Source organism: Olea europaea, unplaced genomic scaffold (assembly GCF_002742605.1).
Source record: "Olea europaea var. sylvestris unplaced genomic scaffold, O_europaea_v1 scaffold2797, whole genome shotgun sequence".
Lineage (NCBI taxonomy): Eukaryota > Viridiplantae > Streptophyta > Magnoliopsida > Lamiales > Oleaceae > Olea > Olea europaea.
The window spans coordinates 111,430-125,037 of record NW_019246451.1 but is presented as its reverse complement, the minus strand read 5'-3'; the positions used below and the strand labels follow the sequence as shown (position 1 = coordinate 125,037).

Sequence of the window (13,608 nt, the reverse complement as noted above, 5' to 3'; positions counted from 1 at the left end):
TGTAAGCTTAATATTGGTTGCAAAGTAAAAATCAATGCACAATATTTATACATTATTTAAACAGTTCAAATTATTATACTTCTAAAATTTATTATTTTCGGGGGAGATTGTTGGGAACAAGCAAGTTACCAGAATTGCTCTAATACCACTTATTGATCTCGAAAATATTGCAAGAATTGAGATTTAATGACACAATATGAAATATATATTGTAGACAAGATCACAACGATAGAAACAAGATTAAAGTAAAGCAATTCATGAGAAATTAGCAGAGGAATCGATATTTTATTCAACACAATATAGAGAGAATACAAGAAATGAGCAATAATACTTCCCTTAAATTAAATGAAGAGTCACATATTTATAGGGACATACCAAATCTTAAAAATATCATAAAGATGAAAATAATATAAAAATAATGTGGAACAAAGAAAATAATATTTTTCCAATAAAATCAAGTGAAAATAAGGAAACAATATTTTTCAAAAAAATCCACCTTAATTTGGGACACAAAATCTAACATAGATAATATATGCTTTAAATTGACGAAAAACCAACATCATATAATATAAATAAGTTTTAGATAGTCATCGGGTGTGGTCTGATAATTATGCATAAAGATATTTGTTTTTGGTAATTTTACTTTTGTAGATATTATATAAATACGTTGTCGTAGTATGAAACTAAAAAACTTTTGAAATACTTCATTTTTGAATAATTTTGTAAAGTAATGCTTAACAACTTTGAATCCATTAATAATTTTGAGAATTAAGTCTTGGTATGGACATTTTATTGTTGGACTAACTCTAATATGTTTTCTACATTCTGTTTTTTTCTTTTTCTAAGTCAACGAGATAAATCTTTTTTATAATCGATCAAATCACTCTTTATCCACACAATTTTGATATTCATATTTCTATCTATTTTTATAGTTCAAACGGTTTATAACACTTCTGAAACCAGCTCATGAATATACTGGTGTAAGAGAAAATACATTGAAAATGCTTGAGTTTAGATTGATAGTAGAGGAAATTAAAATACTTGAATAAAATGTTAATATAATGCGATGTAAGTAAATAGATTAGGGCGTCTGGACGCGATTTGAGAAATTGAAGAATCAATTCTCTTGTCAAATCCGCGGATCCCACACGAATACAATTTGCTTGTTCAATGAATTGATACATGCATAAATGACAAATTTGCCCACATGACTCCAAATGTGCCCTGACACCTTTGAAGAATACTTTTGATCGGTAATGAATTTGGGGAATTAATGCATACATGATGGGTCCCATTGAAATGTGAATTTATTTCATCCATCAAATTTTTTTAACATGGAAATTCATTGCACCAAAACCAATTTGGGACGTGCGACATTATTCATGATAACATTTTTTCCGATTTTGTCATGAAACGACGTCCATTTCTCTTGTTGGAAAACATCATGCTTAATCAGTACGTCTAATTTTGACCCCGTCTATAAACGTGTTTATTGTTGTGCCAATTAATCTCTGAACATATCCCACTCATCTCGTCGGGATTCCAGTGCATTCATTTCAGCTGAAGCTTTGTCGTGCGCTCGGTAGCTCCATCTCTACTGCGTTGGGGTCCGTCTCCACTCTCATGAACGCTTCGTCCACCATGCCCACCCGTCGAAGGAAGTTATAAATGTCCATGGTTGTAATTACAATATGTGTTTGCACGTCGAAAGCATAACTTGGCATACGATCGAGTATTTTCCACCGACTTTTACAAACGCCAAATGCATGTTCAATGACGTTCCTCTCGTCCTGAAATTAAATTTTTTGTGAGCATTTCGAAAGTTACGTCTGCAACCGGTGTCTCCATCATAGAATTGCTGAAAATGGTATAATTTATCGGAACCCTTATAGGGCGTCATATACCCAGGTTGATGAGCAAATCCTGAGTTAACCAGGTAATATTTTCTAGGTGCTGATTGTGGAAAGTCAATCTTGGGATTATGTATTGCCCGAGCCAAGATTCGAGCATCGTGAGAGTTCCCCGTTGTACCGGCAAGCACAAATTGAAATCACAAGCTGCTAGCACATTCAAGGTTAGAATTCCTTTTCGTCCAATAAAACTCACGTGCTAGTCTCCTGGAAGGACGACTCTAATGTGGGTTCCGTCAATCGCACCAATGCAATCCCGAAAAATGTGATGCTTGTTCAGATTCGAAACGTGATACTTAGCATAATTATTGTAGTTTGGATCCGATCGAATTACTTGTCGAGAAAACTGGAGGACCGCTTGAAGCACAAGCTTGAAGGAGTGCCTGATGGTTTCCAACGAATGGTTGAAAAGCGTTTGCACTTGTCTGTACCCCTTTCCATGTGCTAATATGCAAAGAAACATACCAATATGTTTATAAATATCTATGTGCTGATGACTGCGATACCTGTACTCATCGCGAGCATATGTGTAAATGTTCGCAGCATCACGAGATACATCCGAAACTCAGCATAGCATTGTTGAGGACTACAATTCATTGCGTTCAGCATGAACATATGATCATTTCGTGCAAACGGATATCGTGAAACACGATTGCTTTGTTTGCAATAGTAGTTTTTGAGGGTGACCTCACTTATTTGACAGTACTGAAATCACTCCATAATGTCCACTTGCAATTCTTCCATGAATTCCTCGTCACCCAGTTCATCCTCCACATCGGAGGTCGGTTGCAACTCACAAATGAAATCCAAATGCGCTATACGACCACAATCACAATATGATATCAAAAACTATGGCTTTTACATGTTGTAAATTTCCACAGAATTGATGTGCCTTTTATAGAACGATGGCACTGATACAAGAAGGCAAGTGAAATGATTTGTATTTGAAGCTATGGCTAGGACAACCAATAATTTATGTGAAGATGGGACTGATGTGAGTTGTCCACCAACTAATAGAGAACTTGTTTGACCGAAATGTGAACATACATCCAAATGTGAGTCTTGTCTGCACACCTGCTTGTAATCTACCAGAATCAAACATTTTGGTACACATATGAAAATAATACATTTCATGAGCAAAAAGTAAACTTAGGCAACTGTCCCCCATACATACTAGACACAAACAAAATGTCTTCACATCAAACATAGTACATGTAAACATAATCAATAGCAAGAAAAATTGAAAACGTCCCATGGATGTGTACACAATCCACACAAACATAGCTATAACCGTGGCTGTGTTTTCCTATATTCTTGATAGCTCCACTCCGCCCAAGGAAACTTATCATTGGCATTGTCTTGCATGTCTAGTACCTCTCTATTAGCCTTCTACGAAAGGAATTTGTCCGTGTAAAAGTACAAATCCGTTTGCTTTTGGAGTCAACCCATTGCCAGTAACTTGCTCATGCATGTCTTCGGTCGGACGCAGCAGCTCCGATGAAGTTGTCAATTTTTGCAGCAATCTTCTCATTGGTTGAGTTAGCAAGATCCACGGAGTAGAAAACGTCCCGAGATGAAAACTTCTTCTTTTCCTTCATTCGCTTCCCGGCAGCCTTGCGTTTGTCCCCGCTTGTGGACTGAATTTAGCCATGGTTACGGAAGGCGGTTTGGCTACACCGCCCTCGTCGCTTGAGCCGCCAATCTTTACATCGACTAGGATCTTGTCATGGTGGTTTTCGTGTCCACTGTCTTTGAGCATCGCGAAGCGAGTGTGACATGCTTGGCTAGGTGTGACTGCGTATTTATCGCAGTCGAAAACATCATTGAATAAAACCTTGTATCGGTACAACTCTCGGCAATCCTTGTCTTTATACTCTTTGTACTCCTTCCTCTCTTGCAGCAATATAAACCAAACGGGGTTCACATCTTTTACAAACGAACTGGGTGTAGCCACGTTGGGAAAGCTTAAACATTAGGAAGCACTTGCAAAAAAAATTTCAAGTTGGAAACTCCAAATCCATTTTCTCATAAACAAACAAACCAACTTCAATGTACATAATGTATTCCAGTACGATGCTGGATATGACACCCGTGACAATAAATTGGAGGTATCTAATCCCTAAAAGATGCAATACTTGCTGCAATTCACGGGCCTGACTGAATCATGAAATACGCAGTGTGAAAGAATCAGTTACAATTTACTGAAAAAAAAGTGCGAATTGTATCTATTTCAAAAAATAACAAAATTATGAACCATTGTTACCCATACGCATAAATATGGAAATGAAACAAGAACACAATTGTAATAACATTTGATGGAAATTCCAAGAAAACATCAAATTCGACCCAAGATAACTTGAAGAAGTTGAAACTATTTTTCTTCACTTCCTACCGACGTGTTTGTCAAGCATATTGGTTTCTTTATAGCTAGTGTGTATTCAACCAAATTTGGACAAAAACATGTTCGTGAAACGATGGTACCTTAATCTTTCAATCCCACCACTCCGCCGAGGCGCTGATCAAGCCAATAGACGTGTTATACGCGACGCCACTATTGTTGATCAATTCTTCAAATCTCTTATGTTTCAGGCGGAGAGCATTCCAACTATTTTTTAGTTGTTGCTTACTTCAATTGTGCTCGGAGTTAGTGTTAAATAAGTGAACTAATGTCTGCCATTTGTATTTGGTGAAGCACTTCCCATTTCAGTGTCCATCAGCGATTACGATCTCACAGGCAGCAACAAAATTGTTCGTCTCATAGTTAGTCCATTGTGCATGCTTACAGGGCCCCAATTGACCGTTAACCTGCTAGGCGTTTGATGTAGAGGAGTGCGGGTGATAATTTGGTTGCTGCAAATTTGACGAAATAAATGTTATTCATTTCAGCAGAAGTAATCTTCTCTCGCAATTTTATGTTCAACGCAACAATGAAGAAGGTGTTGGAAGCACTGTACCGTATCGGAGGAACGAAAGGATTCATGTCGGTGCGATTTCGGTGACCAGATTCTTATCCAAAAAGTTATACAATTATGTGCTGGAGTAAATGGTATCGCCTCTTCAGGTTCAGATTCAAGTGAAAATGTAATACAAGCATGTCAGGTCTGAGTGAATCAAATATTCCAAACAAATGTATAGGGCAGTAACGGATGAGAAATGTGTAAGGGGAACGAGTAGTGATCGACCAAACAGATACTTACCTGTGATATAGCGCGGGAGTTGGGATCTACCGGATGAAATTGTGATAGAGACGTCGCTTGTACCGGTGGCCGAAGAAGGCGAATGTAGTCACGACAGATTGGGCATGGAATATGTGGGCAGGGGCTGTATGAACCCGCGCTATAGTAGTCAAAATAGTGTTGGGACGATTGGGCTCTACCAGAAATTGTGGATGGTTGCTGGGTCAATATTTCCTCACTCTGGACAACTATTGTATGAGAGATCGGTGCTGCCTAAGTCTAAGTAGTGTCAGCAACTTCGTCCAGTGGATGAGTGAAAAACAAGTGTCTTGCTTTTTTCATTTCACACATGGGTGAGGCAATGTGGGTTGGTTTGGCGTGTTAATTTTGGGAGTAGAAAGTGGAAAAATTGGCTAACATGGGTGTCAGTCTATTTGATGGAAATGTCAGTACAATTGGTGGAAATGTGGCCGTTGGACGCATCAACGGTTAGAAAGTCCCTTAATTTTGAAAATTAGGTGCGCCCAGACAAGCCCTAGAACTATAGAGCATGTTTGGTCCTCATTTTTTGCAAAATGCATTTTTCTCTCAGTTATTTTCAATCACATTCTTCAATAAAATAATATTAAATACAATTCAAAAAATTTTCTTATTTTTTAACTGCACATTCTTCATGAAATTTCCATTAGAAAATGATTTTTTGGGGAAAAAATGGGGCTCAAACATACTCGTAATGAGGTGGAAGTGAGTATTTAATAAAAAAGAAAATAAAATATGCTTTTAAAGAAAAAATTGATTGCTGGCCAATCCGGGGTCGGCCCACTGGACTTTTAATGGGTTGGCCCGCTCCAGACCGAGGCGGACTAGCCCAGTTTTACTCATCATTCGTCGTCCAATTTCTCTCATTCCAACGACAATTGCCAGTTATTACCAATCTACCACACCATTATTGACAGTTCCCAAGTTCATAGGCGGAAAATATCCGGTTGCGTTCCAATTTCAAATTCTTCGACCACAAATGGTTTCATTTTCTATGTTTTATAGGTAAAGATATTTTTATTATTATTATTATTCGTCGCTTCTATTTTATTTTCAGGGTTTAGGGTTTTACAAATTTTTCCTACGAAATCAGTACAATGTCCGCGTTGATGAGAGCTAAATTCGGTTATAAGAACACGCTCTATTACATGAATGAATCGCTTTCTTCTTCTTGCCTGTTGCGAAAATTACGCTCATTCTCCGACGGTGGCGATTCAAATTACCCTCCGGAACCCATTCCAAACAGGCCCTTGAGGGACGAGTCGAGAAAAAGGCAATCTTACCCTTCCCCAAACGCTAGATTCCCAAAATTTAATCGTGGTCGGGAAAATGGAAATTCAAGTTCGTCGAGGAGTGAAGGGGATGATTTTCTGGAAAGATTCAAGCTCGGGTTTGACGAGAAGGAGGGAAATACGAAACGCATTTCTGGGGAGGAAAACGTTAGTACCAGTGAGAAAACTGAAAATGTTGAACCAATTCCACCACCGGAGGATGCGGATGAGATATTCAAGAAGATGAAGGAGACTGGGTTGATCCCGAATGCGGTGGCGATGCTTGATGGCTTATGTAAAGATGGGTTGGTGCAAGAGGCAATGAAGCTTTTTGGGTTAATGCGTGAGAAGGGTACTATTCCAGAAGTGGTTGTATACACGGCCGTAGTGGAAGGATTCTGCAAGGCACAGAAATTTGAAGATGCAATGAGAATTTTTAAGAAAATGAAGAGTAATGGGATCGTTCCAAATGCATTTAGTTATGGGGTTTTGATTCAGGGACTATGTAAAGGAATGCGGTTGGAGGATGCCTATGAGCTTTGTATTGAGATGTTGGAAGCCGGGCATTCCCCGAATACAGCAACTTTCATAGGTTTGGTTGATGGATATTGCAGGGAGAAAGGCATGGAAGAAGCTCAGAGTGTGATCAAAGCGATGAGGCAGAAAGGATTTTTCATTGATGAGAAAGCGGTTAGGGAGTATCTGGAGAAGAGAGGGCCTTTCTCGCCTTTGATTTGGGAAGCAATCCTGGGGAAAAAGGCTTCCAAGAAATCTCTGTTTTGAATGTTCTATTTTGTTATTTAACTTTGTGTTGTTTGTAGGATGAATGTTTATGAACAATGCTGATTTTACTCTATGAACATTCTATATTTTGTTTCAATACCATTATGAATGTAATTTTTGCCTTTGAAATTTGAATGTTTCTGATTGTATATTCAATTCTTTACTCCTTGCACCAATTATACAGTTGAATATGCATTTGGCTTGCTTATAATCAATTAAGGCTTGCATTAGTTATTCATGGAAGAATGATTATTTGTAATGTTGTTTTCCTCAATCTTGAATTACGCACACATGGTTGGTTTAGCAATTGATGTGTGTGTAGAAGTTGGATGACAAAACTCTGGTGTGATAGAGGCGTATCTTGTGCTTGTGTGTTATCGTTTTGGTGATGGGGATTAAGTTAACTGTTACTTTCACATCATTTTGTTTGTTTAACCAAAGACTTAAAAGATTGCAGTGTGTATGCAACACTGGTGTGGTAAAGAATTCTGTACAACTAAAATTGGAGCCTGAAGGTTTAGGGAGTATTTCTTTTCATGGAAATGGAACAGTTTATCAATTAGTCTACTCCGAACCTTTTTGATCCAAAATGAAACTTTGTACAAATTTCTGGCATTTGAATTGCTAAAATTGGACTGTGACCAGAGAAGACAGTCTCTTGTTTTAGTTTTGCAGCTCCAGTATGGGTATGTCATTGTCGAGACTAAAAGCTTCTCTTTAGATTCTTAAAAGGTTGAACCTCAACCTTGAAGGCCCCTACCGCCCTATTTCTAGAGTTTTGTGAGGGGGGTAAATCGCAGGATGAGCGTATGTCAATCATAAATCTTTAGTCGGTTCCACCAACTAGGCCCTTCAGAGTGATTCTATATAATGTATATATTTTTCCATTTCTAAATGAAAAGTTGAGAGTTAGTCAAGGAACGTTTGGTTTTCACTATCGAATTTGACATCTTAAGCAGTTGCTCTCACTTCAGTCTCTCATGGAACGCACCTTGACATAACTCCCTATTCGGCTAAGAAAAAGACCTCTCCATGCAATAGATCTGCCTTAACGGGGAATACAGTCTGGATTAAACATTCACCTAGTTGATAATTCCATCCAGCAGTGGTCAGTCTCGCTGCCTTTCTCCAACCAGAATCTCAGTGCGTCAAAATTTTAGTGCAAAAATTGGAGTTCAAAATATAGCAACCTCAAAATAAATAAAATAAGAGCCTGCCTTAACTAATACCAAGTTGTATAATCATCATCAGCAAAATGACATTCCACTCCCCATTGACCCCGTGATCTTCCTCAGCCATGTAATTCTGAAAACCAGTAGCATCCTCCAAACCAATGTCGACTCCATCCTCCCTTTCCTTCTAACTACACTACGTTCTACAATTTGGCAACAACATTACACAATTTTAAGATTGCCCATTTTTCATTGTCACATTCCCAATCTTGTACACCAGTGGCAGAGCAAAATATTCTATCAATATTTGTTATATTCTCGAAAGGAAATGCTCAAACTCCAAAGCCATGGGATTTTTCAAACTGCAAGGATTATCAATCGATCCCACGTAACCTTTTTCTAGAAACTCGCAAGAAAGCTATCTGTATAAACCAGTCTCAATGGTGGCTTGAAATCACAAAACTGCTAATCAGGTTTGGAAATTTGACACCCCATCAGTGCACCAAAGAGCCCAAAAGAGCGTCAAATCTAAAGATCATAAAGGGCATGCAACTGGTGCTGTACTATGGTGGCTTATGAGATGAGGTTGAGAAAGAGTTATTGATACTTGATGATGGTTTGGACGAGGTAGGTTAAATGCAAATACAAGAATATATTCAATATAAATAACAACATGGGGATGCAGCAGCGGGGAGTTCTGCAAGAAAGAGAACGACTTCTAAGCATTTGGAAGAATTGGAACAGTTTTAGTAGGTACTACTGCTTTGAAGGGAATGGCGGAATGAAATATTTCTATTCATTAATATATTATGCCATACTTTGTTTTAATATGTATTTTATGGTCAAAAGAATAAATAGGCTACACGTTTCTCTCGAAAAAATTGAGTTTCTGAAAACAATCGGTAAATGCTAAGTAAATAAAATTCAAATAAATTTATTTAGGAGCTGTATGAATGAGAAAGAAGTTGACACATTCATGCAACCTCAAACAAAAAATATTTCTTATTCGCGAAGTACACTTAGTTGGATCAATTTGCCAGAGTAGCCTTAACTGCATGGAGTGACCAATTTCGGCCATGCTCCCGGTCTTTGAATTCTTGAAGATGTGCTATTATGGTCCAAAGATTTGTCATCATATCAGAAAGATGTGTATCAAGTTGAAAATGTGTGCAGAGAAGTGATTGCTCAACTTGCCTGTAGAGGTTTGAATTTTTTTTTGAAGACATAGCAATGAATATAAATGGTAAGCCATGTAGCCCAAATAGTATTTAAAGGTTAATGATAACGAGTAGAAGAGACCACACAGTCAGCACAATATTCAGCTACTTCAGGCATGATACAAAGCAGCAAATAACACATGCTATCCCTTCAAGAGAAGGCATAAACCTTGAACAATTACTCCCAAGAAACTGGCCTGAGCAATTCAGATATAATTATGAACTATGAACCATTTAAAGTTAACAAATATTTGCTCCTTATTTACACAAACACTAATCTCTGGACTTCTGAACGAATTGATGACAAGCAAGTGTTGTCCCATTTTCCGAGCAGTTTATAGCGTACATCAACTTCATTCCAGTAGCTTATCTTCCTCCTTGGCTCAAAGGGTGCATATATCAAGAAGCCGTTATAATCACATTTTAATCCCATATGTCTCCTATTATTCTATCTCGACATAATTGCGGCAACGATAAAGAAAACACAAATGCAAAACATACCTACATCGTTGACATTCTCTTAGAAGTACGCAGAAGGGAAACTTTGCAGCAGTTCTGGTTATAATTTTTCTGTTAACATGGTAAGCCCAACCGCCTCTTCATTTAGCACGGTAATGAACTTCATTAGCAAAAGTATATCAAATATCAGGAATGAGTTATTCATTTGCAAGGTAACATCGTCAAAATGTTAAGTGAGTAAAGTTTACGCAATATAATACAGTGATGAGTGAACCAAACACATATATGCTTTGCATGCCTATATTTATTTTTCATCTTCATAACAGGACATTATATTGAAACAGTATGGAAAATCAAGAACTGAGGAAAAGGTTAAACTATTATTGCAACACTTACTGCCATATTTAACAGTATTAAAACTACAATGCCCATCACGGGTTCAATTACAGAGAAGACAGTTACAAAGGTAATCAACAGAACTAAAGAGCAGCAGATTTCTGCAAATGTTTACAACCGAGATGAGATTTTTATGTCTTACAGGTTAATACAGAAGGGAACATACACAGGGGACGACTCCTACTTATTTTTCAGACCCATTTTCAACGCTAAGTCCATACAAAACACCAGAATACTTTTCGGTGGAACCATTAAAAAAGTTATCTTTCAACTTCTTGAATGCGCAAGAAGTAAGCAAACTATCTGAACCTGCCTGGTGGCATATACCAATCCTCTCAAGTTCCAGAAGCTCTGCCAACTTATTCAGACCACCATGAAGGTTGTTGCAGAATTTCATCAAATGCTTGATATCATACACCATGGGAAAATACATGTTCAGCAAATCAAAGAAATCTGACTGAGACTCGGGCAAATTCCTACAAGTCAATAACTTAAGCAAATATCCAAAATCATAGCCACTGTGGAAAGTTACCCATTGCACATCATTATTCAACACAATTCCTGAAGACATCAAGAGCTCGGCGAAATGGTTTGCATCAATGCCCATCTCATTATTCTTCTTAAAATCGATACCTGATTGCCTCAATAGCTCAATTGAATCATTAGCGAATATGTCCTTGTTCACATCAAATTCACGGAAATTAAATTGCCAAATACAGTAAGTATCATTTCCACAAGTGGGTAAGTTCCCATTTTCATCAGAAAATGTCAGACCTAACTGAATCAACTTCAACATATCGACATTATCCTTCAAAGTCCGGTAGTTATACTCGTTAATATGCTTAAAATTCATCACGGGATGAAGAACCACACCCGGGAACTCAGTATCCATCGCAATATAAGGATAGTCATCCACGATTTCACGAATTAGAGCAAGCTCTCGTTCAAGATTGTCATTCCATACCTCCCTAATTTGAATAGAATCATTTTTCGGTAACTCCTCCGGGATTTCTTCCATTCAGGTCAACTTTTACTTTTATGGGTAGCAAACACGCTAGTCTTCCACTCAACCAACCAGATCTGCAAATATTACAAGAAAACAAAACAAGCTCAGAAAAAATTTCAGCATAAGGATACAATCTTCGAACACAAACAGCAACATACCAGATCTACAAATCAACTAAAGTTCAAGAAAAAGCAAACCAAATAGCTAAAGCAAAGTTGCAGATTTGACCTTCAATTCGCAAATAAAGGGCTGATTTGAACAGATCTTGGAGTTTTGTGCCAACTGGTCTTGGTGTCAAAAAGAGGACGATAAAGAGTAAGAGAGGAGGTTTGCAACGACTCCGGAATCATATGAAGATAGAGACCTGACGGAGGAAATGACTGGAAGAACTTTGATATTTGTACCTAAAATTTTAAGCTTTAGTTGACACTTGTATTATTGTCAAGTGTCAATTAGATAAAAAATTTGTTTGATAAAAAATTTATTTGAAATTTAAAGTGTTCAGTAGAATAATGATACGTGATAAAGTGTAAATTAAAATGTACATTATAGTGTAGTGTACATGTAGCAATTATAAGGGTTAGATCTTATCCTAATTCTCATACACTACTTGATATAATATATTTATTTATTATTATTAGGAAAAAAAAAAAGATGAATTTTTAAGACCGATTTGACAGTAATTAAAATTAGGATCAATAATTAATTTTAATTAAATATTTTATGGGATTCATAACTTTTTAATTATATATAGTTCATTAATTTTTATCAAAATTTACTAAAAATTTTATTTTAATCCACATCAAACAAGAATTTAATATACTTCAGTCTTTATATAAATTGGTTCTATTTCAGCCCCATTTTTGCATAGCATTCATTTTGAAATAATAGTCTAATGGAGAATGTATTGTTAAAAATGAAAGAATTTTTTTTGAATTGTGTATAATATTATTTTATTGAATGGATGAAAAGAAGAGAGAGAGAAATGTATTTTGAAAAACATTGAAATCAAACAAGCTAACTTCAAATAAATTATGATTAGAAGCTTAAGTACAACTTATTGGTTTATGCTTCTTTAGTTATATATTTTATAGAATTCACGATTTTTCAATAACACATTTTATCAACTCTTATCAAAATTTATTATAAATCTAATTTTAATCTCCATCAAATATGAGCATATTATTTGATCAACTTTTTGGTTTAGATGAATTCGTTTAACAAAACTTATATCATTACCACGTCGAGTCGTAGTCGATATGAGTTGTTTGACATGATTGGTTGTGTTTGTAAGTAAGTTAAATTTATTCGTGAGTTATTTTATCAAGCATAAAACTTATTATTATTATTTTTTAGAACGTTAAATCTTCAACTGATTTTTGACAAGTTTTTTCAAAGTCCAAAAGATAATTGACTTAATAGAATTTTATTAAGAGTGTGAATATTTAAATATAGAATTTATCTATTAATTATATATTGAGTGTGTTGAATTAAGTCCATATTTTAATATCATTTCTAAAAATTCATTTTTATCCCTCATATTCAGTCGCATATTTTTTTAATTAAATAATTTTAAGGATAAAATCAATAAAATTTCTACTTTCTAAACACACATTCTTTAAATAATAATACGAAACTTATTATTTTTTTCAAAAAAATGAGGTATAAATATAATCTAAGTCTTTTTATGATGGGATTAAAATCAGATTTTTAGTAGATTTTGATAAAATATGTGGTTAGAAAGTTATAGATATTATGAAATGGTTAATTTGACAAACGATCACTGAACTTACCTAAAAATTTCAAAACGGTCATTGAAGTTACAAACTTGTAAAAACGGTCACTAAAATCTTAGGGCGGTTTCACTAATGGTCACTTTGTTAAGTTTAGGGCCCTATGATTTTAATTCAAACTTAAATGACCAAAACACGTGAACACGAAACATTGAGGACCTCAAATGAAAATTTCATCTACCCCCCCCCCCCCCCCCACCCCCAGCACCTCCACCAATACCACCACCTGCCCCCCCTCCTACACCTCCACTGAAACCACCACCTTTGCCTCCACCACCTCCTCCTCCGAAACCACCACCTTTTCCACCTCCTACGCCTCCACCAATACCACCTCCTTTTCCACCCCCAGCACCTCCTCCAAATCCCCCACCTCCACCACTACCACC

General features: G+C 36.4%; 2 protein-coding genes across 2 annotated transcripts; one reads left to right on the top strand and one right to left on the bottom strand.

The window, feature by feature from the left end:
- Positions 1 to 5,996: 5,996 nt before the first annotated feature.
- Positions 5,997 to 7,308, top strand: LOC111383970 (pentatricopeptide repeat-containing protein At4g38150-like). The gene has a single exon (XM_023008172.1). The coding sequence runs from the start codon at positions 6,223 to 6,225 to the stop codon at positions 7,177 to 7,179; it is 957 nt and encodes a 318-aa protein (XP_022863940.1). The 5' UTR covers positions 5,997 to 6,222; the 3' UTR covers positions 7,180 to 7,308.
- Positions 7,309 to 10,388: 3,080 nt separating this feature from the next.
- On the bottom strand, positions 10,389 to 11,872 carry LOC111383966 (probable CCR4-associated factor 1 homolog 7). The gene is made up of 2 exons (XM_023008169.1): positions 11,658 to 11,872; positions 10,389 to 11,503 (listed from the first exon to the last, which is right to left on the bottom strand). The coding sequence occupies exon 2, from the start codon at positions 11,439 to 11,441 to the stop codon at positions 10,608 to 10,610; it is 834 nt and encodes a 277-aa protein (XP_022863937.1). The 5' UTR covers positions 11,442 to 11,503; positions 11,658 to 11,872; the 3' UTR covers positions 10,389 to 10,607.
- Between the last annotated feature and the right edge of the window lie 1,736 nt (positions 11,873 to 13,608).

Excerpts from the sequence above, each read along its gene's own strand:
- LOC111383970 (XM_023008172.1), top strand. The coding sequence starts at position 6,223 with ATGTCCGCGTTGATGAGAGCTAAATTCGGTTATAAGAACACGCTCTAT.
- LOC111383966 (XM_023008169.1), bottom strand. The coding sequence starts at position 11,441 with ATGGAAGAAATCCCGGAGGAGTTACCGAAAAATGATTCTATTCAAATT.